Source organism: Cervus elaphus, chromosome 28 (assembly GCF_910594005.1).
Source record: "Cervus elaphus chromosome 28, mCerEla1.1, whole genome shotgun sequence".
Taxonomy (NCBI): Eukaryota; Metazoa; Chordata; class Mammalia; order Artiodactyla; family Cervidae; genus Cervus; species Cervus elaphus.
In genome coordinates this window covers 64,074,093-64,099,843 of record NC_057842.1, presented here as the reverse complement: position 1 = coordinate 64,099,843, position 25,751 = coordinate 64,074,093, and the positions used below count along the sequence as shown (strand labels likewise).

The window sequence follows — 25,751 nt, the reverse complement described above, 5'->3', positions numbered from 1 at the left end:
CCAATAACCAAACACAAAATGCCCAATCTTGAAAGACAAATGTGATTCAGGGAGAAAAACACAGCATGAAAAGAAATTATAAGCACAACTCTATAGGATGAACCTATAAAAATAATTATTTCACTTTCCCGAAAGAATACAGTGAATTCATACCTTTCTTTTGGAGAGACAACATAAACCAAAAATCCACTTGACTAAACTGTTTATATAAACTTTTGGATTATAGTTACAGATGTTCAGTGAAATGCAGTTGTAACCACACAATCACAAATATTTGTAAGTAGCCAGTTTTCACACACAAAAGGGTTAAATATAACCTGTCAATCATCTAAGAAGAGTAAGAAGTCCCCTGTTTGTTATGAAAAACTTATAAAGTATGTCTTCTTTACAGACACACAGTTAACTACACAGAAAAATGAGAAGGGGGACTGGAATAAATCTGCTAAAATTTATTAACTCCAAATAAGACAGCAAATCAGATCTCTACACTAAAAATAATTATTTTCAAAGTGATACAGTACTTTCAAAGTTATCAGTCTAACTGATTTGCCCCAAGAAGATTATGAATTAAAATATCTCTTTTAAAAACAGCAATAACAAGTGACATAGATCTAAGAAAATTTGGATAAGAGACGTAAAATGAAAGGCAATGAGACCCAATCAGTTTTCATCATTATTAAATCTGTTAGTCTTTATTAAAACAAAATCAAAACTTCAGACACTGAATTACATGATATATACAAGAATATACAAAAGTAAAAGAAAAGACAGTACATAGATACTACAATAGCACAGCAAACATTTCAACTGGTTATTCTATCCCAAATCCAAATGTTTATATCCAGGACGTCACAGATGTAACTTCCTTTTGTACCTAAAGTAAAAATAAATCTATTTAATAGAAGAGGAAAAACAAACAAGAATTCATTTGTAAACTGCCTTACAGTTCCAGTGTATTAAACTTCTAGCCTAAAACATATATATGTATGTGTTAAAACCCGCAAGAAATTAGCTGGCATATGCCACAGATAATATTTACGTTTTAGAGAGGAGGAAAAAAGCATGTGATAGACCTCATAAAGCTTCAAACAGAGAGCTGGAATTTCCTGGTACTGATTCCTATGTAAATTGAATACAAAATGTCCGTAATTGCCACCCTGTTTTAATCCACACTGAATACTGCTATCACTTGAAAACTTGTATTCCACAGGTAAATAGTCCAAATCTAGTTTCCTCTATAAAACTAACATTTCACTGCTGTATCACAACCCTGCATAGTTATTTCATCTGACCAAAGGGATTAGTCAAAAAAATAAACAAGGTAAAAAGGCAATGCCCAAAACTCAGAATCTGCAGGACTCAAGGTAATAACAACATCACCATCCTCCAACTCCCATTCATTCTGTGTTTGTTTTTGGCTCCACACGAGCTCAGCTGCCTTAGGAACGCTCACCCAGCCTTCAGCCTGCAGATGGCCGCCTGCAGAGCTGGGCCCATCCCAGAGACGAGATGCGCACTCACGCCCTCCTCTGCACAACATCCCATCTGACTGCAATCAGGAAGGCGGGAGGCCAAGGCAGGGGCTATCCAGTGCATACATCCCCAATTCCACTCTACGTTTAAGCATGTTGAGTGAAGAAAATACAAAGAGCTATTTGTTAAGGTTGTTAATTTTTAAAACCAGCAGTGTCACAAGGGTTTCCTTAATGTTTATGTCCCTAACTAAATGTCAGGACTCCACCAAAACATACAGAAAGTGCTGCTTTTCAGTTACCTTATTGAGTTCTGGGAACAGTTCTTGTATCACAATGTCCAATAAAACGTAAGTCAGCTAAAATGCAAAAAAACAAAGATTTTAAGGAATTAGACAAAAAAAAAAAAACAAAAGTAGCTTCAACAAGGTCCATAATGTTCTATTTTTAGGATGAGTTTTAGATAGATATGTTTTCACATGTTTACATTTTATTATTATGCCTTGTAATTTATTTGATGTTAAATATTTCATATATAACAACAAATTTAAAGAAATAAGCTTCATACAAAATTTGAAATGTATTAAGATCTCAACAGAATATGTGAGACTAAAGGCAAAGCAGAAAAGGAAAGATATACCTATTTGAATGCAGAGTTCCAAAGAATAGCAAGGAGAGGTAAGAAAGTCTTGCTCAGTGATCAATGCAAAGAAACAGAGGGAAACAACAGAATGGGAAAGACTATAGATCTCTTCAAGAAAATCAGAGATACCAAGAGAACATTTCATGCAAAGATGGCCTCAATAAAGGACAAAAATGCCATGGACCTAACAGAAGCAGAAGATATTAAGAAGAGGTAGCAAGAATACACAGAAGAACTATACAAAAAAGATCTTCACGATCCAGATAATCACGATGGTGTAATCACTCACCTAGAGCCAGACATCTTGGAATGCGAAGTCAAATGGGCCTTAGGAAGCATCACTACAAAGCTAGTGGAGGTGATGGAATTCCACTTGAGCTATTTCAAATCCTAAAAGATGATGCTGTCGAAGTGCTGCACTCAATATGCCAGCAAATTTGGAAAACTCAGCAGTGGCCACAGGACTGGAAAAGGTCAGTTTTCATTCTAATCCCAAAGAAAGGCAATGCCAAACAATGCTCAAACTACCGCACAATTGCACTCATCTCACACGCTAGTAAAGTAATGCTCAAAATTCTCCAAGCCAGGCTTCAGCAATATGTGAACCATGAACTTCCAGATGTCGTAGCTGGATTTAGAAAAGGCAGAGGAACCACAGATCAAATTGCCAACATCCGCTGGATCATTGAAAAGGCAAGAGAGTTCCAGAAAAACATCTATTTCGGCTTTATTGACTATGCCAAAGCCTTTGACTGTGTGGATCACAACAAAGTGTGGAAAATTCTGAAAGAGATGGGAATACCAGACCACCTGACCTGCCACCTGAGAAATCTGTATGCAGGTCAGGAAGCAACAGCTAGAACTGGACATGGAACAACAGACTGGTTCCAAGGCTGTATATTGTCACCCTGCTTATTTAACTTATATGCCGAGTACATCCTAAGAAATGCTGGACTGGATGAAGCCCAAGCTGGAATCAAGATTGCCAAGAGAAATATCAATAACCTCAGATATGCAGATGACACCACCCTTATGGCAGAAAGTGAAGAAGAACTAAAGAGCCTCTTAATGAAAGTCAAAGAGGAGAGTGAAAATGTTGGCTTAAAGATCAACATTCAGAAAACTAAGATCATGGCATCCAGTCCCATCACCTCATGGCAAACAGATGGGGAAACAGTGGAAACAGTGACAGACTTTACTTTTTGAGGCTCCAAAATCACTGCAAATGGTGACTGTAGCCATGAAATTAAAAGATGCTTGCTCCTTTGAGAAAAATTATGACCAACCTAGACAGCAAATTAAAAAGTAGAGACATTACTTTGCCAACAAAGGTCCGTCTAGTCAAAGCTATGATTTCAGTAGTCATGTATGGATGTGAGAGTTGGACTATAATGAAAACTGAGTGCCAAAGAATTGGTGCTTTTGAACTGTGGTGTTGGAGAAGACTCTTGAGAGTCCCTTGGACTGCAAGGAGATCCAACCAGTTCAACTGGTTGGAAATCAGATCCAACTGATTTCCTAAAGGAAATCAGTCCTGAATATTCATTGGAAGGACTGATATTGAAGGTGAAGCTCCAATACTTTGGCCACCTGATGCGAAGAGCTGACTCATGTGAAAAGACCCTGATGCTGGGAAAGACTGAAGGTGGGAGGAAACAGGACAGCAGAGGATGAGACGGTTGGATGGCATCACCGACTCAATGGACATGAGTTTGGGTGAACTCTGTGAGTTGGTGATGGACAGGGAGGCCTGGTCTGCTGTAGTCCATGGGGTCACAAGGAGTCAGACACAACTGAGTGACTGAACTGAACTGATAAGCAGTAAAATGTTAATTGCAGTTATTGTATATAACCTGAATGAATGATGGAATTCTTAATATTTAAGTTTTTACTTTATTTCATGGATTTTTGCTTCCATGGTGGTGCTAGTGGTAAAGAATCCACCTGGTATATTCCAAATTTCCTATAGTGAATATTTTTTTCAATCATGTTATGGAGAAAAAAAAAGGTAATGAGCAAAAAGAGTTAACAAAAGACACCTTCATTCCATCCGCATGTTTGAATCACTTGCCTTCACTTAGCAGAGCATCACTGCACAGTTAACACGCCAGACACGCCACTGTGTCAGTCACCAAACCAAGCGGACCCGAGGCAAACCGCTTTAATGAACTTTACCTGCTTGTTGAGAACGGGCTGCTGTAAACCCTCAAAAAGAAGTCTGATGCTTTCATACTTGGCTTCCTCACCAATACACTTGACTATCAAATCTAAACAAGAAAGCCACATGTGAAACAATTTTATATTATACAGTGACTCATGATTTACTGGATCATAAGGCAAAATCTCTACCCTCTCCCCCAGGTATTATGTAAAAACTGTAAGTCAGCATTTCCTAAATCAGTGCTTCAGTAAGAAGCACTTAGAGAAAAGGGCTCTGTGGTCAAGTTAGAGATGCAGCATCATGAGTCCTGAATTTAAAGATTCACAATGCACAAGGCATAGCTGTAAGCTCTCAGGAATGTTACAATAAAGAAATCTACTTATACTATTAAGGATAAAAGACAGTTGGGAAACAACACCTATTATCCCATTCAAATAAAATAAAATAAAACACTAGGTACATACACTTGTGCATACATATACAGAGATACAAAGAAACTGTCTGCGAGGATCAACACCAGTGGAAACATACCGCTACTTCTGCACAGTGGGGACAGGATCACTTCTACTTTTCACTCGCCGTATTTTCATGTTTGAATATCTTAATATTTTTAAAAATTTAATTAATTTAATTTTATGGTGAACAGAGACTGTCTTCAACGAATATGACCAATTTATTTCTGTATTTTTTGCAAAATTACTACTATCTTACAGAATAATCTTTTGGGAAACTGTTTAAACACAAGTTTGCTCCCAAAAGTTCTAATTCATGTTTGACTACAAAGCAGTCAAGTATCACTCTTGGTAATAGTCAGTCCTTAGTAAAATCTGTGCTGAATGGTTTCCTCCAAGCAGGAAAAGAAACTTATTCTTAAGTAAACAAGGTGCTCAAGTATTTGTCCTTTCCCCTCCAATCATAATGAAATGCTTAATGTTGTTCAAGGAAAATCTTCATTTTATGTTTGCTTTTACAGGGTAAATCTAACCCTGAGAGGCAAAATTTAATTTATACTAAGTTCAGTAGATCCTTGATATTTTTCAAGAGAGATGGCCCATAATGCATCTTTGTGAATCCCCTAATTCACCAATACTACACAGAATTTTCCAATTAATATGCATGAAGCATCATGGACAAAAATAGACGATCCCTTCAGATTGTTCAAGAATCACTAAGGAGGAAATGAGTAGAGGACAACAGGAAGGCATGTTATGCTTCCTCACAAGCTGAATCACCCCTTTCCAAATGGAAGTCTTGAAGCAGATGTGACTCAAATTCATGGCTGAGAAAAATTACAATTATTATATTCACGGGCTTTCCATGTTTCTAAATATTAAAACTAAGACAGTTAAAACCATGAATGTACATTACAATATAGAAGGTCACGATATTACATTACAAAGAAGGAAGAAATGACTTCATCATATACCTACACAAGATTCACTCAAAAATAGCTGTGGTTCACATTTACATTCAGAATGGGGACAGAACTTGTCTTCAAAATTAAGCAGGACCATTCTGAGACTCATTTTTCAGTGATGAGGATTCTCTACGACATCTTCAATTTTTACTCTATATTTTCTTGCTGGGCATTAACCACTCACACCTGACTCCCATATCTCATCTTATATCATCGCTCCTCCAATTCCAAAACCTGGGTATTTAATTGTTTAACACTGCCTCCTGAATAATATATAAATAGGCTTGTCACATTCAAAATGTCCTAAATTAAGTATCATCTGCTTTGACCCCTTGATGTTTTTTCCTTATACTCACATCTCAGTAAGAGGCTACTAACCATTCACTCAAGCCTACCTCCTTTATGAGAGGGATTCACCCTCCTCCTTTGAGATACTGCATAACCTAAACAAGCTTTTATTATCACAGGTACGTCTTGTCTGTGTGTCTATCTTCCTGCCAGTTTGAGCTGCCCAAGTACAATTTTTATATCTCCTGCACTCTGCTAAGTGCCTGGCACATGGAAGGTGTTCAGTAAATTCAGGATGAATGAATGAATTCTGACCTCTAACTCACACACACTAATGTAGCTCTCCTCATGGTGAAGTGACCAGCAGGACTCCAGCTGTCCCACAGACATACCACTATGATCAGTTTGATTCTAAGTTACTGAGAGAATCCAACTATCGTGTGAGTAGAAACAGCCTTATCTAAAAGTTCTTAGTGTTAACATAAAAACCAAATTCCATTTAACGAATGAGTTAACTTTAACTGGCTCTTATAACTACTTCTAAAATAAAAACTCACAATAAAAATCAGCCTCAGTAATTACTATACATTGTGACCACCAAAGAGTGCTAATCTATATTAAACTACTTTTTAAATATTATACCTGGAATGTAGTTCATCATTCCTTCAAAAGTCTGCTTTGCTCGTTTTTGCTTATCTTGAAGAGAGCGAGGTTCAGTGTTTTCACAAAATACAGCATCTAAAAAGAGACAAAAAAATACTTGCTGGGTTCGAGAGAGCGGTGACATACGCATATACCCAGCTGATTCCTGCTGATGTGCGGCAGAGACCAGCGCGGCCCTGGGAAGCAATTACCCGCCTTAAAATAAACAGGCGGGGCCTCCCTGGGAGCGCCTGCCTGGGTAGGGGAGAGTTCAGTCCCTGGTCTGGGAAGATCCCAGACGCTGAGGGACAACTCAGCCTGCGAGTCACAACTACCGAGCCTGTGCTCTGGAGCCTTGCTCCACGACAAGGGCAACCACTGCCACGAGGAGCCAGCTCAGCACAGCTGGAGAGCCGCCCACACTCGCTGCAACGAGAGAAAGCGGAGGGCAGCAAGGACGGCCCAGCGCAGCCTAAGTGCTCAGCCGTGTCCGACTCTCGGCGACCCCATGGGCTGTGTCTTGACCCCACTGGAGTGGGTTGCCGTTTCCATTTATTAAGCAGCCATAAATAAATGAATAAAATAAGTCTTAAAAAAAAGAATCTTATAAAAAATTAACACAGTTTTTAAAAAAGAAACATTTGCAGGAATTTTTATCTATTATATACAAAGTATTTCCTCATGGTAGTAATACTAATAAAAGCAAAGAAAAGCCAGGCTTCTCACTCTTTGAGATCTAATTAAAATTAAATAAAAATTGAGTATTCAAACATGAAACAAACACATGACGAAATACAAACCTCTGAGAAGTGTTATAAGTGAAACCAGACGGTGCTCCTGAAAGAGCTGTTCTAGTTTACAATGAAGATAGTAATCAGTATACATTTCCAGGGTATTTTTAAAGAGGATTCGAGTTCCCATTAAGAGATGATGAAGCCAGTCAGGAACCTGGAAAACCACCTGTCCTGAGAAGGATCACACAGAACATTCCATTAAGGTAAATAGTTACCTGAACATTTTCCAATACAAAAATACAAATGGTCAATATTTTATTTTTAAACACTAATAACTTTAATATGTTCAAGACCAATTATATTCTACATATTGAATTCTTAATTTAAAAAGTACCTTCAATTAAAAAAAATTATAATGCAGCAATACGCAAGAGCATTAATTTGCATCACAGACGAAATATAACATGGGTTTTAACAGTAACCACAGATATCTTACCTACATACATCAGGTAGTCATAGACTCCTTCTACAGTCATCATTTCCATAAAATAATTCTGATTTTGCCTTCTTTCTGTATTCTCAGAACGATTTGCATTATTCTTATACAAATCATTAAAAAGCTAAAGTAAAAGTTGAAATAATAAAAAGAAGTTTATTACACAGGTTAATAATAATTACTAAGGGTAAAGTAATTACAGAGCAAAGGCGTTTAAACTGTGTCCAATCAAAACAGAATATAAAAAAAAAAAACCCAATATCAGAGTGGTTAAGATCTGCCCCCTAAATGCCACATTTATACCCAAAATTGAATTAAAAAATAATAATACTTTGGGAGGCCGAAATATTAAATAAAATCTACCTTCATTTTAGATGCAACAGACAATTCATCATCCATACAAAGAATCCCTGTGATTTTTTGTATCAAAAGAAGTAAATGAACATTAAAAAGATGCATAAAACCATTAGCACTAGGACTGCCCTGGTGGTCCAGTGGTTAAGAATGTGCCTGTCAGTCCCTGGGTTGGGTGTGATCCCTCCTCTGGAAATACTCCACAGGCTATGAGGTAATTAAGCCGTGCACCACAGCTGCTGAGGCCACGCTCTAGAGCCCGTGAGCTGCAGCCAGTGAGCACGCAGGCCGCGGCGCCACGCAGGGCTCTGGAAGCCTGGGCACTGGGGCCCACGCTCTGCAACGGGAGAGAAGCCCAGCTCCGCAGCTGGAGTAGCCTCCACGCTCCACGCGGCAGTGAAGACCCAGTACAACCAAAAATAAATAAATAAATTATATAAAAAACATTAGGAACAGTTGATTTTAATTCCAACATGATTTAAAGATTATACATCACTGTTTAATTAAAGGATGTTTACAGATGAACGTTAAAGTTTAAGCTAAGTTTATTTGGACAAAATAATCAAAGACCTAATGTATATGAAAAAAATATGAAGAATTACTCACAGCAAGGTAATAAAATGCAACTAAGTCTTAGCTCTGCCTACTATCCCAAAAGTATGCCAAACAATCTACCTTAATAATAATCAAAGAGCAGATACTAAGGAACTAAAAAAACGGACGGAAAAGGTAAACAAAACGTTAAAATGGACAGTCTCTGGCATGTTGGGTCAAAAAGGCAAAAAGAAAAGGAAAGGAAAAGAAGACAATGCCAGGAATAAACGGGGACACAACCATAGATGTCAGAGGAAAATGAAAAGAAGATATTATTGACAACATAAGGCCAAAATTTTTCAAATTTAGATAAGATGGAGAATTTATTAAAAAGTACAACCTATCAAAATCTGACTCATGAAATAATACATCTGAAGAATACTATAATCATTAAAGAAATTATATTGGTTAAAAAAAAAAGAAAACGTCCACAAACAAAACTTGAGGCCTAGATGACTATTACAAGTTATCACTATTTAAATAACTAACACTCTACCAGCAAATAAAGAAAACTTAACATAACTTTAATACCAAAACCTGACAAGGATGCAATGAGAAAGAAAAACTATAGGCTAAGTGCACCCACAAACATGCAGGTAACTTTCCTAAACTTCATAATGGATATCTACAAAAAAACTACACTATATAATTTAATGGTGAAACACTGCAATCATTCCCTTTGTATAGCAGGTCCTAGTCATGAATGAAACATAACTGCCCTCATTTGAATCTATAAACCTAAAAGAATTAACAGATATACCACTAAAATTAACACAAGTCTAGCAAGACTTGTGAATTAAAAACCAATATACAACAATCAACTGTATTTCTGTTTACTAGCAATAAACTTATAAAGTGAAAAAAATTAAAGACACCCTTTACAGTAATAAACCAAAGAAGTTCTCTTGAGGAAGAGGGTGGTATTCTTTGAGCTCACAGAATTCCCCATGCTGGGTACTACCCTGGCACTAAACTGAGCTTCTTGCAGATAGGAAATCAATCTGTTTTTCCTTTTTTTCCCGGCCATGCTGAACCACTGTGGGATCCTAGTTTCCCTGCATTAAAATCAAGCTGTCTAATTAGACCGCAAGTGGAAATCTGCTGTATGATGCAGGGAGCTCAAATCCAGTACTTTGTGATAACCTAGAGAGGCGAGATGGGGAGCAAGGGGGAAGGGAGGTTCAGGATGAGGGGGAACCTATGCATACCTAGGGCTGATTCATGTTGATATTTGGTAGAAACCAACACAATCCTCCAATTAAAAATTAAAAACAACAACAACAACAAAAAAAAAGCACAAGGCTGCCAGGGAAGTCCTCGGGATTTATCTTTATATTCCCAGTGCCCAGCACCCAATAGCAGGCATATAAATAAAGTGCTTGTTTAATGAAAGGATGAAATATTTTATAAGTCATTAAAATTATATCATACTGTTAGGTAGTTAGAATAGGGAAAAGGGAGTCCAGAATGGTGGTGGCTAAGAGACCTGGAAGGGAAAAGCCCGCGAAAATAGAACAAAGGAAGGTCTGAGGACCGGAGTGAGAACCTCACGTAAAACAAACAGCACTCCTGGCTGGCCCAATTTACATAGGACAGGCCCAGGGAGAGAAAAACATATAAGAAGAGGAACCAAAGCTCTCTTCTCTCTCTCTCCCGCGCGCTGCGGCAATCTTCTCTTCATGTCTTTGGGTCGACATGCCCTCGCACCTTGAAGATGGATTTTCCTGTTATTTTCTAAATAAAATAGAGCTGTAACACTGATTTATCTAAGAGCTATAACACGGTCCGTTCGAGACCTGAGAGCTATAACACGGTCTCTCCAAGACTTGAGAGTTGTAACACGCTGAGGGGGCTTTAATGTCCGTCTCTCCCAATCTTTGTTGTGATGAGACAAAGAACCAAGAAGCATACACTCGCCTGACATCTACGGTGCCGTGACTCGGGGTTAACCTGGCTGAAACAACCTCCGCGCGCAAGAGGCCAAGCGCAGCAGGAGCCCGGCTCAGCCAAGCTCCCGCAGTAGAACACGGAAGAAAACCCAGGGCAGGGGAAGGCCCGTCGTGCTGGAAACCGGGGCAGTGAGAAATGAACTCAGCAGAAAGCCCATGCGGCTCAGCCTCAGATTCCAGAAGACCTCAGGTTAAGGCAGGAGGTCCTCGCTCCTATGGCTGGAGGGACATGCTTAACAAAATCTTAACTCCTTTACATTCTCTGTTTCTTGTTTCCTGGAACCCCCCGCAGACAGGCAGGCAGCAGTGGGTGCAACTGAGGGACTCTGGAGAGGCTACTCTGTGGTATGTCCCAAAGGCACTCTCTGCTGGGCCCCAGTAGCGGTTACCCAAGCCGGTGGGGGTTCTTCTGTCCTTACTCTTCTCTGTGCCAAAAAATCAGACCAATGAAAACTGTGAGCGCCAGTCAGGAATTTAGCAAATTTTCCAGCAGGCCATGAAAGGGATTCCTTGGCACCTTTTTCCCACTGATTGTTCCTCCTGTCCTTCAGCTCTCTCCCTGGATGAGCCCAGCCAAAAAGTAAGAAGTGGATTTGTTAGGATTCAGAGAGAAGCCATGCTTCAGGGTGTGTGCCATTGCCGAGGACAAGGGCTCAGGCCACAGAATGGGCCTGGTTAGGTTTTGCCATCGGGGGTTAATTCATATGCTAATGAGTGGGAGGATCATCCCAGCCATTGGAGAATCACCCCACTCTTCCCTCTTTCGACAGTGTCTTAGAGCTGTTCTGCCATCTCTGGGTGTGTCCTTTGGCTTACAGATTGGGGATTAAGGTTTACTTGAATTTGACTTGTCATCCTGGACCCAACTGATTTTTACTCGGTTTACCTTATGCCCTTGGGCTATGTCATTCTTTCAAAGGTTGTGCTCTGCGCCCCCTTCCCTCCTGTTTCATGCTCCCTTCCTCAGCCTCATCCGGGCCCACAATGTTGCCTCTACAATCTTCTAGAGGGATAACCAGAAAATAGCTGGCCTTGGGAGGAAAATATTGTATAATATCCAACCCCTTAATCCTACCTAGCACTGGTCACGCTGGAGACCCTGGGGACACCCAAACTCCAGCCTGGGGGTCCCAGGAGGTCATCATGCCTCACCCTGCCTGGGGATCTGCACCATGACCCAGGGATGCCTGGCTCTCAGGCTGCTACAGTTCTGGGTAGGATAAGCTTCAAAAAGACTCACCCCTTAAAAAGTCCACCCATGAAAACAGAGGGAAGCCTATTTGTGGGACTGTGCCCAGTCTCAGCAATAACTCAGGAGCCCAATGAGAACCCCACTGCCTTTCTGGAAAGGCTAAAAGAGACCCTCCAAAAGTTTACCAATTTGGACTTAGACTCTTACGAGGGACAGGTGATTTTAAAGGACAGATTCCTGTCCCAGTGTGCATCAGAGATCAGAATTAAGTTACAACAGCTACAGCAGCAGGACCCTGCTGCCTCTTTAGATGAGATGATCCAGACAGCCACCAACAACTTTTATAACAGAGAACAGGAAAATCCATCTTCAAGGTGTGAGGACACGTCGACCCAAGACGCGCGAAGAGAAGAGTGCCCCAGTGCATGGGAGAGAGAGAGAGAAAAGAGGCTCTGGCTCCTCTTTTTATATGTTTTTCTCTCCCTGGGTCTGTCCTATGTAAATTGGGCCAGCCAGGAGTGCTGTTTGTTTTACGTGAGGTTCTCACTCCGGTCCTCGGACCTTCCTTTGTTCTATTTTCGCGGGCTTTTCCCTTTCAGGTCTCTTAGCCACCACCATTCTGGACTCCTTTTCCCTAACCTAACTACCTAAGAATACCATCAAATAAACACAAACACATTATAGAAATTAATTCCCAGATTACTGGAAGTTGGTGATTAACAACCTAAGAAAACCACTTTAAAAAATTCCCCAACAGATAAATGGTAGGAGCTGACAACTACAGATTCTTAAGAAACATTTACCCATTAAAGCAAAGAACCAAGCAACTACCTACAATACCCTCCTTATCCTTTACAACTGATTTCCACACAAAGACACACAGTTCCATCCATTTCATCAACACACAATTCTTCCTTTAAAAGAAAAGTCATAAGTAGGACAATTTCAAACTTAATGGCTCTCTGAGACAATGCATGGTACCTTCTTATTATTTTCTGAAGTAGGGCTGAGAATGGTCAGTTCCGGTTTACTCGGTTTAGGCTTTGGAGATTCACAAGAATTAATGAAATTCATGATGAAAGGTTCCAAATGTTGACCTTTCTGTGGAAACCATGGTATAAAAATAAAAAAATAAAGATTATGATTTTCAGTATCATATAGACAATTAAAATTTACTAATATTTAAAAGTTTATAACTATCATTTTATAGAATGCCCATATTCACCTCTTTCATTAGTTTTCCAGGAACAGATTTTATAATTTTCCCTGCAATTAAAAATAAGATATTAATTTTAAGAAAGTAAAATATATCTCATAATTGCTTATATGAATACTTCACTAGCTAATTTTAAATACCAAACAGCCAAGTAAAAAGCAAAATGAACCATTTCACACTTAACAAAAATTTATAATAAACATGGTATTCTTAACTGTTTCCAGATACAGCAATTGGGATACTTCAAAATAATCCAGTAGGGTGGGAGGTAAGGGAAGGTGAGAGGGTAACAGGCAGGAAGGCCAGGGGTCTCCAAACAGAGGAAACAGGATGCAAGTGTCAGACACTTTTTCTCTCTCTCTAAAGCAGCAGGAGGAAACCAACAAGTGTTAGATTTCTTTCCCCTTCTCTATACAAATTTAAAAAGAGGTTTCTTTTAAAATTCTGTGCTGCCATGACAACACCTGCTTCCACCTGAACTTAACTCTTCTCAAACCTTGAGCTAACCAATGGAAATTTCTTATGGAAATGTTTGTCTTAAGCTATGTTAATGAACTATGTATTTACCCTAGACTCTGTCTTCGAGTGGGTTCCCCTAAGACTCAGAACCCACTTGACAAACCAATATGCTTTAGTCATGCAACTGTTCTCTTAGGCTGCGTTAACGAGACTGTACTGGCTTGGAAATGGGCCTTTCTTCAAGATCCATGTCAATCATTTTACGGTCCAGGACAACTCACCTTGTGCCAATGTTATCCCAAAATGCATGTTGTGGGTAAGGGGCCTGGTGCCATTCTCTGAGTTTTGAGACATTTCCTTTCTCTAACTAGCAGCCTGCTAGTAGCTTATATCATCCAGCTAAAGACTCGCAGGGGGCACTCTTTCTGCCCGCTTCTGATGTCTATGTCAGAAGCTTTCTCTATCTCTTCTGTACTTTAATCAAACTTTATTTCACAAAAGCTCTGAGTGATCAAGCCTCATTACTGGCGCCAGACTGAATTCTCCTCTGGATCTTCCACAGCTCAGTGACAACCTTTCAAAGGACTGGAACAAGCCAAGTGTGGTAACTTTTGAAGGGATGAAGAGTTCATTATACAAATTTCTCTAATTTTATGTACATATGTAATTGTCCACAAGAAATGTTCTCAAAAGACATTAAGCAATGGTGAATATATAAATGTATCTAACTTTTGCATTTAATCAAAAGGAAAAAAATATCTAAACACTGCTACAACATTTAAATTGGCTATTTGAATGGTCTGTATTCTTGATTTTAGACTAATTTATATATTCTAATCCAGTTTGCCAGAATATTGTCTTGATCTTATCTCCAGGTTCCTTTATTATAAAATATCAAACGTGATTTTTCTCAAGCATTTACAAATGGCTGTCAAAATGCATCAAAGTTGATTAATATAACTTAAATTTCTTTCAGTACAGTTTGGAGAAAAAGCAGATTCTAATGGCAGTAACAAAAGGCGTACTAATGAAAACTAAAGCAGAGACTGTTTTACAATATGAAAACCTCCAAATCTCCTGCCTGGCTATTTCTCCTTTGGTACCCCCAAAATTACTTCCTTGCCTCAGAATTTCCAAAGTTCTTTAAATCATGGTGTTTCATCCTGTGCTTCTCTCTTCTACATGCTCTTCCTGAGCCAAAATTTTTACTCAATCTGATTTCAAACAACATACGATCTCTATTCCATGCTTTCTGCTGCCTCTACTACTTTATAAACCTTTATGAAACTCAACTGGATTCCATAACCTCAGTATAAGTTTAGAACTGTGCTGTACTTAGTCGCTCAGTTGTGTCTGACTCTGTGACCCCATGGACTGTAGCCCGCCAGGCTGCTCTGTCCACGGGTATTCTCCAAGCAAGAACACTAGAGTGGGTTGCCATGCCCTCCTCCAGGGGCTCTTCCCAACCCAGGGATCGAACCTGGGTCTCCCCAGTTGCTGATGGATTCCTTACTGACCAAGCCACCAGGGAAGCCCAGGTTTAGAACCACTCTAAACTTATTCCACATCTCAGCAACAAACAGCATTCGTCCAGCTATATGAACAGGAATCTGGCTCATATTTGATCATTTCTTCTCCTTCACTCAAGCTGAGTCAGTAAACAGGTCTCCCCATCCTCGCTCTTGAACATCATATACGGCCTCCCTGGTGGTTCACTGCTAAGAATCCAACTGCCAGTGCAGGAGAGACGGCTCAGATTATCGGTCGGGAAGGTCCCCTGGAAAAGGACATGGCAACCCACCCCAGTCTTCCTGCCTGGAGAACCTCATGGACAGAGGAGCCTGGCGGGCTGCAGTCCACGGGGCAGCAAAAGAGTCGGACACAACATAGGGATTAAACAGCAACAACAGCCATTATATATAACCAAATACAAAATATTCTTGCATCTTCTCTCAGTAAGACACACACTAAATATTCTGCCTGAATTATACGTACTAATTTGGAGAGATCTAGATGAAAGCCAAATTGGCTCACTTGTAATATTTAATTTATTCCTTAGGTTTTATATATATATGTGTGTGTGTGTGTGTGTGTGTGTGTATATGTACACACACACATGCACACACTCTCTTAAAATGGGGCTTCCCCAATGGCTCAGTAGGTAAAGAATCTGCCTGCAATGCAGGAGACACAGGAAATTTGTCTAACGACAAATGACTAAATGACAAAGCACAGCTTTAAAGCACATACTTAAAAATGACACTATACAAAATATAATTAGAAATATTGCTTTTCTTCCATTATGATCTTTAACACTTTTATCCAAACTTTTCCAGCTTATTTTATTGCTTAGTCTAAATTAAACTTTATAAAGGAATCATGCTGCATACATTATTTTGTGACTTTGCTTTTACCCACACCATTCCAAGCAGCTACATGCTATAGGTATTCATTGCTCTAAGTATTCATTTTGTGAAGCTACTATAATTTATCCCTCTACTCTATTGCTGATAAACATTTGTATTATTTCCAGTTTTAGCCAACCGAATACCATAAACAATGCTGCTAAGAACATTCTTAAATATAAATATAAGATTTTCTAGAGTATATCTCAGAGACGAACTGCTAGATCATTCAACCTTATACCAAACTGGTTTCCCAAGTGGTTTTCCTTTTTCCTTTAACTGACTTTATGATATTTACAATTATTTTTCATTGATTTACAATATTATATTACTTTCAAATGTACAACACAATCATTCAGTATTTTTATAGACTATACTCCATTTTTAAAAAGTTACAAGTGGTTTTCCAATTTATATTCCCATTAATAGTATATAAGAAGTCCTTCAGAGCTTCATACAGAGCTGCACTATATAAATTACTTTTCAAAATTAACCTGAAAATGCTGCTTTTTGTCTTTACAGTTTATCATCCTCTATATGATTCTTTAAATTGACTTACCAAGATTTACATCTGGTAGTATCTTATCAAGAAACTGTGTTTCCCCACCATTGGGAGAAAGAAAATCTGCCAGAAGTTGGCTATTACTCAATTCTGGATGTTGCAGAAGTTTCTTGATGAACAAAAACAGAGAAAAAAAAGGAGGGGGGGGGAGGGAAACAGTTTTAAAAATCTAGAAGAGTCACGAAAATGACATTAAAATGATTTTTTAAACCAAGAACAATTTTAAATCTTCAAAAGCTGTTTTATATTCAGAATAACAAGACACATTTATAAAAAGATGACCACAGAGCAGGTAAGACCCCTACAGTCTTACCCCTAACCCTACAGTCAGACATGAAAGGGTTTGAATTCTGCTCTTCCTCTGCTCAGTAGGTGTCCCGAGAGGAGTTCCTATATTGCCTAAGAGTCAGTTTCCTGAGGTGTAGAATGAAGGTAACACTACTTACTTCTAGTATTGTTAGATAAAGCATTTTAACTCAGTACCTGACACACAGGAAAGAAGATTAAACATTAGCTAATATTATTTCTCAGTTTCTCAACTATGGTACAAGTATTACAATATCATACATCTTTCTTGATAATTAAAGGAAGTTGGTATAAAGGGTTTTGCAAAGAACTAAATGTGGAAATGTGAAATAACTTGGACTCTGTTGTCTGATCTTCTTGCAACACTATTTTCTTACAAGATAAAACTGACGTTTTAAAGCCAAATTTAACCCAGTCTGACCTAATATTCAGTTCTGTAACTATGAAACAGTTACAAAACTCTATGAGCAGAAATCTATATAAATGAAATACCAGTACTGCAACATTTAACTCCATATTACTGGAAAGTATTTCTTCTAGAAAGAGTTTCTCTTGTTCTTAGAAAGAATTAGTTGGTTCAAACAACAGGCTAATGATATCAACAAAGAAACAGGCTAACACTAGCACATGCTGTGTTCAGTATGTGCATACAGTAGTTAATGCATATTTCATATTTTAATTTTCCTACCACCAAAAAATTAAATAAAAAATACTTTCTGGATTGAAGTATTCATTGGTTCAAATACAGAAAATAAAATGTAAATACCCCTTTAAAAAAAGTCCTTTTTATGGTTACTAAAAGGCATCCAAATTTAACTTAAGAATTAAAATTACAAAACTGCATGTTCAAATAAAGGAGATTTTTTAAAATAAAACAAAATCATCCATTCTTTGGTCTTAATCACTGGATTAAAGAAAAATGGTCTTTAATTTTAGCCAAGTCTCAAGTAAGTAACTTTAAAGCAGACGGTACCAATAATGGAAATATCAATTACATTGTTTATACAACACAATGTACACACTGAGAAAAACGGAATTCAATTCCAAGTGGTGAATGGTAGAGAGTCAGAAGATTCCAAGTAGCTGGAAAAACATCTATGATTCCAACAACAACAACAAAGTTGAGAAATAAAATAGGAGGGGAAAATTTCAGAGTTCAGAAAGTGCTAAGCACAAAAATCAAACAAAAACTAAGAAAAAAATAACAAAAACAACCTAGTATTCTTAGAATGCATTTACTCTTTTACATCAAACTTTTTCTTTCTTCCTCTCTCTCACTCTCTTTCTCTCTCTCCCTCTTTAACTTCCCACAACAACAATATAAGACTTATTTCCTCTAAGAAAATAACTGGTATTTCACTGGTTATCCATCTTTTTTTAAAAAGCACACTCTTGACAATAATTCATTTCTACATGGGAAAAAATTTTTTTAATAAAAGAATTCTAGAAATCCACATTGACAGGTTACTTGTGAGGCAAAGCAGAAAACAGACAAACTAGAGGATGTTTTAAATTAAGTTGGTGCCATACCTGCAGATACTCCTGGAACTCTTCTCTCTTAGACTTTAAGAACTCATAATTTTTAGGGCCAATGATCCTCTTAGAAGGAAGCTGAGCATCAGGAAATGTGCCTGAAATTAATATATATGAAAGTTATTACTATACCCTGCTATTATTTTAAAAACCTTATAGTTTACAGTGGCAAGTTCAGATTCACAATGCTGCCTTGTAGAGATGTGGGCATTATCCCTTAAATAATTTTGACAAAGTTAGAGACCTGATTTCAAAAGTCAGAAGACAAGACCAAAGAACTTGAGTTTATTAATATCCACAATATTATCACTTGTTGTTGACAAAGATCTACTTAGCCATCTACACCAGCAAAAAAGCTTCCAAAAATTATCATGAGATTATTTTTAAATTGATGGGATTTTATTAGACAAAATCCTGCTAAAAAAATATCCACTATCTCATGGGGGGAGATGCAGCATTTTGCCAATGCTATATAAACTTAAAAACAAAATTTAAAAACCATGAACATGTTTTCTCAGATAGGGTCAACTTTGAAAATTTTAGTACCAAAAAGGAAAAATACTGTTGGGAAACAATCAACTTTGGTTGATCTAGGATTTTAAATTATGGAGATAAACGATCTTTACTCAACTCTAAATCTAAAAGAAAAGTCTCAGAGAAAGACCAAGAGAAGGATAGCACTGTGTCAGATGGACAATGGCAGAGAAAACCACGTAAGGACAAGTACAGACTCAAAACCCAGGGAAAAGGCAAGGAGCGGGACACTTTGTTTTTTATCTTTCTATAACCTCCTTGTTGTGGGTTTTACTCTTTTAGCAGGGTACAGTTTCTTTCTATAATCTCCTTATTGTAGGTTTTATTCCTTTAGCAGGGTACAGTTTTCAGAACCAACCTGAATTTGGATCAGGGTACACGCCACAGAACTTTTCTAAAATAAAAAGACTCCAAATACACAATTCAAACACACCAATTCACATATAAAACAACTGGAAATACTTCATGACTATAAGCCTAATATTAACTCCAATAAGTGGACAGAGAAGACAGACTAAGAGATTTCCCTGAGAGGCTAAGACTCATTGATCCTAATGCAGGAGGCCCAGTTTCGATCCCTGGTCAAGGAACTATATCCCACATGCCACGACTAAGACTAGGAGCAGTCAAATAAAATTGTAAATATTAAAAAACAACAACAACAAAACAAACTGAGAAGAGGAAGAACTGAAAAGAAAGAGTGTTCTACTTTTCTGATTGAGCTATATGTTTTTAAAACATGTAACTATAAGGTTTTGGTTTTTTTTTTTTTCCCGTATCTAAATCTAAGAGTGAAACCAAAATACTTGCTAGGTTGCATAGCAAACACATTTACCACAGAGGAATATGGCAAAAGAACAGATGGCAGCTCTAAAATGCCTGCTTTAAATTCTCTACCACTGTCTTAAATTTTAGCATCACTGTTATTTGAAAAGCAATAAATTTTCATTGTAAAAACTTTAAAAATATAAACAGCAGAAACAGGATAAAAACAGCACACTCCTATTATCACCAGTAGTGTACACAGTGTCACGGCTACATTTCCTCAGTACAATTACTTAAAATTAGAAAGTAGCTTTAGAAAGCTGGCTCAGTGGCTTTCAGGAAAGCTAATGTTGAAATGTAATGTTTTATACAAAAAGGACAACATACCATGAAATTCTGTTAGTTTTGATTCAAGTACATAGAATTCAAGATATCTTCTATAGACAGACCAATGTTCAGGCTCATGCCCAACTGTAAAATGAATGCACACACACTGAGAAATAAGCAATTTTACAAACTACTATTAAAAGAATGTACTATTTATAACAGTAAGTATACAAAGCTAGAAATTATCCCAGTCTTAATAATTTATTATTTCTTGGGAATTCCCTGGGGGTCCAATAGTTAGGACTCTCTGCTTCACCTGCAGAGAGCATGGGTTCAATCCCTGGTCAATGAACTAAGATCCTGCATGCCATGCCAGGCCAAAGAGAATAATAATAATAAATTATTATTTCTTGGCTTCACATTATTAATATATTTTGTCCTAGAAGAGCCTGATAAATTTCAGCTATTTATGAGGTTATCAAAATAACATATACATTTTTTCCTACAACATTATCAAGAGAATTTATCAACTTCAAAAAAGCATGCAATTATGCTTAATTTTTAAATGTCACAAAAATTATGTATTTAATAAAAATTCATAATCAATTTTGGAGCTCTCAAACACCAACTGTCAAGAACTAATACTGTACAGAACAGCACTATCAATAGAACTTTCTGCATTTCTGAAAATGTTCTATATTATCTGTACTAACATCATAGCTATTAGTCACTTATTGCTATTGACCACTTGAAATGTGGCTAGTGTAAAAGAAACTGAATTTTTAATATTAATTTAATTTTAACTGCCACATGTGACTCGTGACTCAAAAACTGGACAGCACAAAATAATGGTTTAAAGAATGAGTCCTATTTCAATCCCAATTCCCCCATTTACTGACTATGTAAATTTGAACACTTAACCTCACTGTTCTTCCCTGGTGGCTCAGTTGGTAAAGAATCCAGCTACAGTGCAAGACATCCAGGTTTGATCCTAGATCCAGGAAGATTCCCTGGAGAAGGAAATGACAACCCACTCCTGTATTCTTGCCTGGGAAATACCATGGACAGAGAAGCCTGGCGGGCTACAGTCCACGGGGTTGCAAAAGAATCAGACACGACTTAGCAACTAAACGACACTGTGCTTTAGTTTGCTTATAATAAAAAGAATTGTACCTATTACGTTAAATAATCCACCTACAGAGCTTTCTGTAAGGCGCACAGCACAGAGCAAGGACCCCAAAAATGTTAACAGCAATTATGAGCAACTCATGTCATTCAAGCATAAACCTGGAAATGCAATGGACTGAGTTAACTAAACCCACAATAACTCAGAACTAACACTTATATTCAGAAAAACCAACCTGATACAGTCACAACCTATCAAGCAGATACTGCTTTTCTTCTTGAATACTCATCTTAGAAGATCTATATTACATTCAGTTTTGGTGTTTAAAACCCTGAAATCAGCATTCTGCTATACATCCTGCTCACAGCATTCTCCCTGGGCTTCCCTGGTAGCTCAGACAGTAAAGAAACTGCCTGCAACGAAGGAGAACTGGGTTCCATCCCTGGGTCGGGAAGATCCCCTGGTGAAGGAAAAGGCTATCCACTCCAGGATTCTTGCCTGGAGAATTCCATGGACAGAGGAGCCTGGCAGGCTAGAGTCGGACACAAACGAGCGACTATCACTTTCACTTTTCACTTATACATATAAAATCAATGCAGCATTTAAACGATACACCTTTTTTATCCTTCATAGGGCATGGCTTCCCAAGGGCACACTATATTTTTAGTAAAAGTCTGCAGCACAGCTGACAAAAATTATCTTAGAATACAAGTTTTAAGATAACTTCATTTCAATTTTATGTTGAATTAAGCCAAATTTTAAAAAATAAAGCAAAAAAAAAAAAACAACAAAAGACAGTTGTGCAAAGGGCAGAAACAAAAGTAAATTCCCAAAATATTTTAAAGTATATCACATATAAAACTTTCAAAAGGAGAGAAAGGTTACTACATGCTTACATAAACTTATTTATACTGGGGGGGAGGTCCAAGATGGCAGCACAGGGGATGCCAGATTCAGTACCTCCAACAGATGACAAGCCAAGTCTACAGCTACATGTGGGTCATCTCCCTCTGAAAAAGATCTAAAAACCAGAAGAACTGCTTCTCCACAACAAAGGATAAATGCACCATACTGAGGTAAGTAAGAAGGGCAGAGACACAGTCTTAGCAAAAACCCTATCCTCAACTTTTTGAAAAATAAATAAGGGGAATTATTAGCACTGACCTACCTTCATACTATCCAAGTAACTGGAAATAATAATCACTTCTCCACTCCTCTCTCAAACCCATTTCCTAACAGTACCATGAAATTTTTTCCTTCTTTCCTCATAGACTGTTCCCTCTTCCTGAGATAAACTTTATAGCTTTCTGCTCCCATTCCCAAAATGTGCTCACTTTTGATGTGTTTTTACTTATACAGACTGTCTCCTCTCTGGGATAAAGCCCAGGGTGGTGACTATTTATCCCGCTATGGAGGCTGTTTATCCCTGTCTCTGCTGCAAGCCACGGCTGAAATCAAAAGAAAAAAGACAGCAAAACATGAAGAACACTCATAAGTTGTGTTTGATCATATTCTTATCAATTACTATATGCCCCAACAATGAAGGAGAGATGCTGTCTTAACTAAATTGGTTTAATATATAGTGCTATATGCATTAATAATAATAATACCTGCTCTTCTATCATTTCTTTCAACATCAATACAAAACACTGGTATTCTCTCCTTTTTCTCCTTCCTTTCAGAGGAAGTATCTTCAAAGAAGTCCACGTATGGAATGCTGATTTTCCACGCAGCAAGGTTTCGAGGGGTATTAGGCGTGTTCACAGCTTCCACTGGAGAATCATCTTCCATTACAACGATACCTTCTTCAATCTGAAAGAAAAATCATCAGAAAAAATTTAATATTTCCAGGACCTTTACACCTACAGCATACGAGATACAACTATAAAGCAATGTGCCCCTATAAAGCCTATAATTTGTAATACTTTTAAAATTAAGTGATATCAACTTTTCTACTGAAAATGTAAAGATAAGAAACTAAAACTAGCAAGTTACTAGAATCGACTTCATGTTTTGTTATATCAGGTGTATATGAAAATTCAACAGAAAACAGATACATCAGCAATTACTGGGAAAGATTAAAGATACACAAATATAGAAAAATATTTAACTTTGGTGATAACAAGTAGAAAATTATTGTACTGATATCTTTCATTTAGAAATGCATAATTTTGTGATAATAACCACTGACAGAAATTGCACAGACAAGCTGGAAATATATTGTACCTGGATACAGCTGGTACGAACCTTTTGTAAAGCATTTTGGCAATACGTATTTATAACAAGCCATAAAACAGTTTCGATCAAGTAATCCCATTTCTGGGAACTTAAAGAAAGTATTTATTCTAAATAATTTTTTAAACTGCGAAAAAGGCACAAGCAAAATACATTCACTGCAGCATTAAATAATGTAAAATTGGAAAAAGGTCTGAAAGCAACCTATCTCTATAGAGTTGTTTTCTGCATCTCCTGGCTTCAAAAATTTTAATCATATGAATGTTTAAAATAAATAATTCTTTAAAATATTTTTGAAGAAATATTATTTTTAAAAGAAAGCAGTGTTACACATGTTCTAGAAATATACATGTAGAAAGAAAGGAAAAAAATGTACTTCATTAAATTGGAAGAGAACCTCTGAATTGACACGTAATAATATCTGGTCACCTAGACATCTCTGATTCATGTTAAAGGGGGCAAATTTTACAGACAAAACACAATCATCTTGAACACACTTTTTTAAAGGAAATGAATCTTGTAGCACTTAAGAGAATACTGAATAGTCTAGTCAGAGTAAACCAGTAGTGAGAGGTATTTCTTTCCAGAATTCTAGCTCCCTACCTTCACCCTGGGTTGTATTCTCTTCCCATACCTCTCTTCTAAGTAAACTCTTTTCCTCCCCCACAAAGTTCCCTGGCAATGATCCCCTTTTCTGTTTTGTCCTAAAATGATTCTCTGTCATCCCTAAGAAGACTGTTAGTGATCTTAGGAAGACTTCTTAATGCTCTGTTAAAATCAAAAGTGTTCTAGGCCTAAAAAATGGAACTATAAAAATAGTAAGTGTTGGTTTTGGCCTTTTAGGGACAAGGCTACAAGGCTACCTCCTTATAAACTATGGTGTCGGGAAGAAAAAAAAAATTATGATTTCAAACACAATGTGGTATATATTTTAACACATAATCTAATAGGAGCAACAAAGGAGGGAGTGTTCAGTTCTGCTTGAGGACCCAGTAAGGTTTATGGGAAGCAGCTGGATTCTGAAAGATGCATATGAATTTTCCAGGTAAATCAAGGGGAGGGAGGAGGCATCTCAAGCAAGGCATCACATGAAAAGATACAGAGAAATAGCATGGAGGGTATAATGTGCTTAAAAATCAGCTGGAATCTTGTTAAAATATAAATTATGACTCAGTAGGTCTAGGATGAAGCCTGAGATTCTGTCTGCTCTGGTAACAAGCTCTTAGGTAATGCTGATCATGCTGATCCACAGATCACAGTTTGCGTATCACAGTTTGTGTATTAACACAACTCCAAATGCCTGGCTAATATGGTTAGGAAGAGGTAAGATCAGGATGTGAAGTAAAGGCATAATCAAAATATGATAAATTGTTTGACTATTAGAAGAATTATCACTGTAACAGAAACCATTCTGGCCTTAGTAAGCAGTAAACTCAATGCTCAGAAATTTTTAAATTAGATTAGCACCATGGATGGAAAATACAGATGAAGTCTGAAGTAAGAAGTAAGATTAAAAAAGAGGGAAAATAACAAGTAAGCACATCCAACTTTTTATGCTATTTTTAAGTCTGAGGTTATATATACATCAAATCGAAAAATTCTTACTTACAAAGTCGTCTTCACCTTCAGCTAAACCATAGTTAGGCAACATAGCTCCCTCCATTGTAGTGCTCTTGAAGACGCCTTTAATCTTGCTGCCTATTCGGCTAATTCCAAATGATTCTCCTCTCTTCTGTGTGCTCCTAAATATGAAACAAAAATGTATCAAGAATATGGCAAGTTATTACATTATCACAACAGCCCAGCTTACTGTAAACAATAATAAAAATAGTTGCAAAAAGGGTAAACTGCAGGTATGGCTAAACATAACTTTTTGGAGTTCTCAGTCATAGATTAAGTCTCTATCTTCATAATCAAAAGTAACAGTATATTTAAAGTTTAAATTTGAGGGGATGAATAAATGGGACAATACGTATTAACAAACATTTGAAATTTACCTACTCTTTTACCTTAGAATAGTAACTGAACTACAAAGTAAAAAAGATGAGAGCCCTCTAGCGGTACATACTTCTTCTTTTTTTTTTGCTTTTGTTATTTATTTATTAATTTTTTCCCCAATATTTCTAACTGCCATTCAGCTTTTGAAATAATAGGTTAAAAAATATGGTCAGACCAATGTTTAAAATAGACTATACCATTCAAACTGTACCCACGCAGGTGGTGCAGTGGTAAAAGAATCCACCTGCTAATGTACTTCTGAAATAATTCAGTGTAACAGAAAAACAAAAAGACTAGCAAACTTTCTTAGTACCTCATTTTTAGGTGGAACAAAAAAATTCTG

At 37.4% G+C, this 25,751-nt stretch overlaps 1 protein-coding gene across 10 annotated transcripts in view; it reads right to left on the bottom strand.

The window, feature by feature from the left end:
• Nucleotides 1–660: 660 nt before the first annotated feature.
• SNX14 (sorting nexin 14) overlaps nucleotides 661–25,751 on the bottom strand; it is a 64,557-nt gene continuing 39,466 nt past the window's right edge. For all 10 annotated transcript variants that reach the window (XM_043890219.1, XM_043890221.1, XM_043890220.1 and 7 more), the window contains 13 exons: nucleotides 25,020–25,152; nucleotides 22,786–22,987; nucleotides 20,110–20,193; nucleotides 18,421–18,521; nucleotides 16,582–16,693; nucleotides 13,168–13,208; nucleotides 12,924–13,043; nucleotides 7,854–7,977; nucleotides 7,424–7,588; nucleotides 6,624–6,719; nucleotides 4,291–4,382; nucleotides 1,775–1,831; nucleotides 661–874 (listed from right to left, as the gene is read on the bottom strand). In XM_043890219.1, the coding sequence (XP_043746154.1) occupies nucleotides 836–874; nucleotides 1,775–1,831; nucleotides 4,291–4,382; nucleotides 6,624–6,719; nucleotides 7,424–7,588; nucleotides 7,854–7,977; nucleotides 12,924–13,043; nucleotides 13,168–13,208; nucleotides 16,582–16,693; nucleotides 18,421–18,521; nucleotides 20,110–20,193; nucleotides 22,786–22,987; nucleotides 25,020–25,152 (1,366 nt within the window). In that variant the 3' untranslated portion in view covers nucleotides 661–835. The remainder of the gene's footprint in view (nucleotides 875–1,774; nucleotides 1,832–4,290; nucleotides 4,383–6,623; nucleotides 6,720–7,423; nucleotides 7,589–7,853; nucleotides 7,978–12,923; nucleotides 13,044–13,167; nucleotides 13,209–16,581; nucleotides 16,694–18,420; nucleotides 18,522–20,109; nucleotides 20,194–22,785; nucleotides 22,988–25,019; nucleotides 25,153–25,751) is intronic.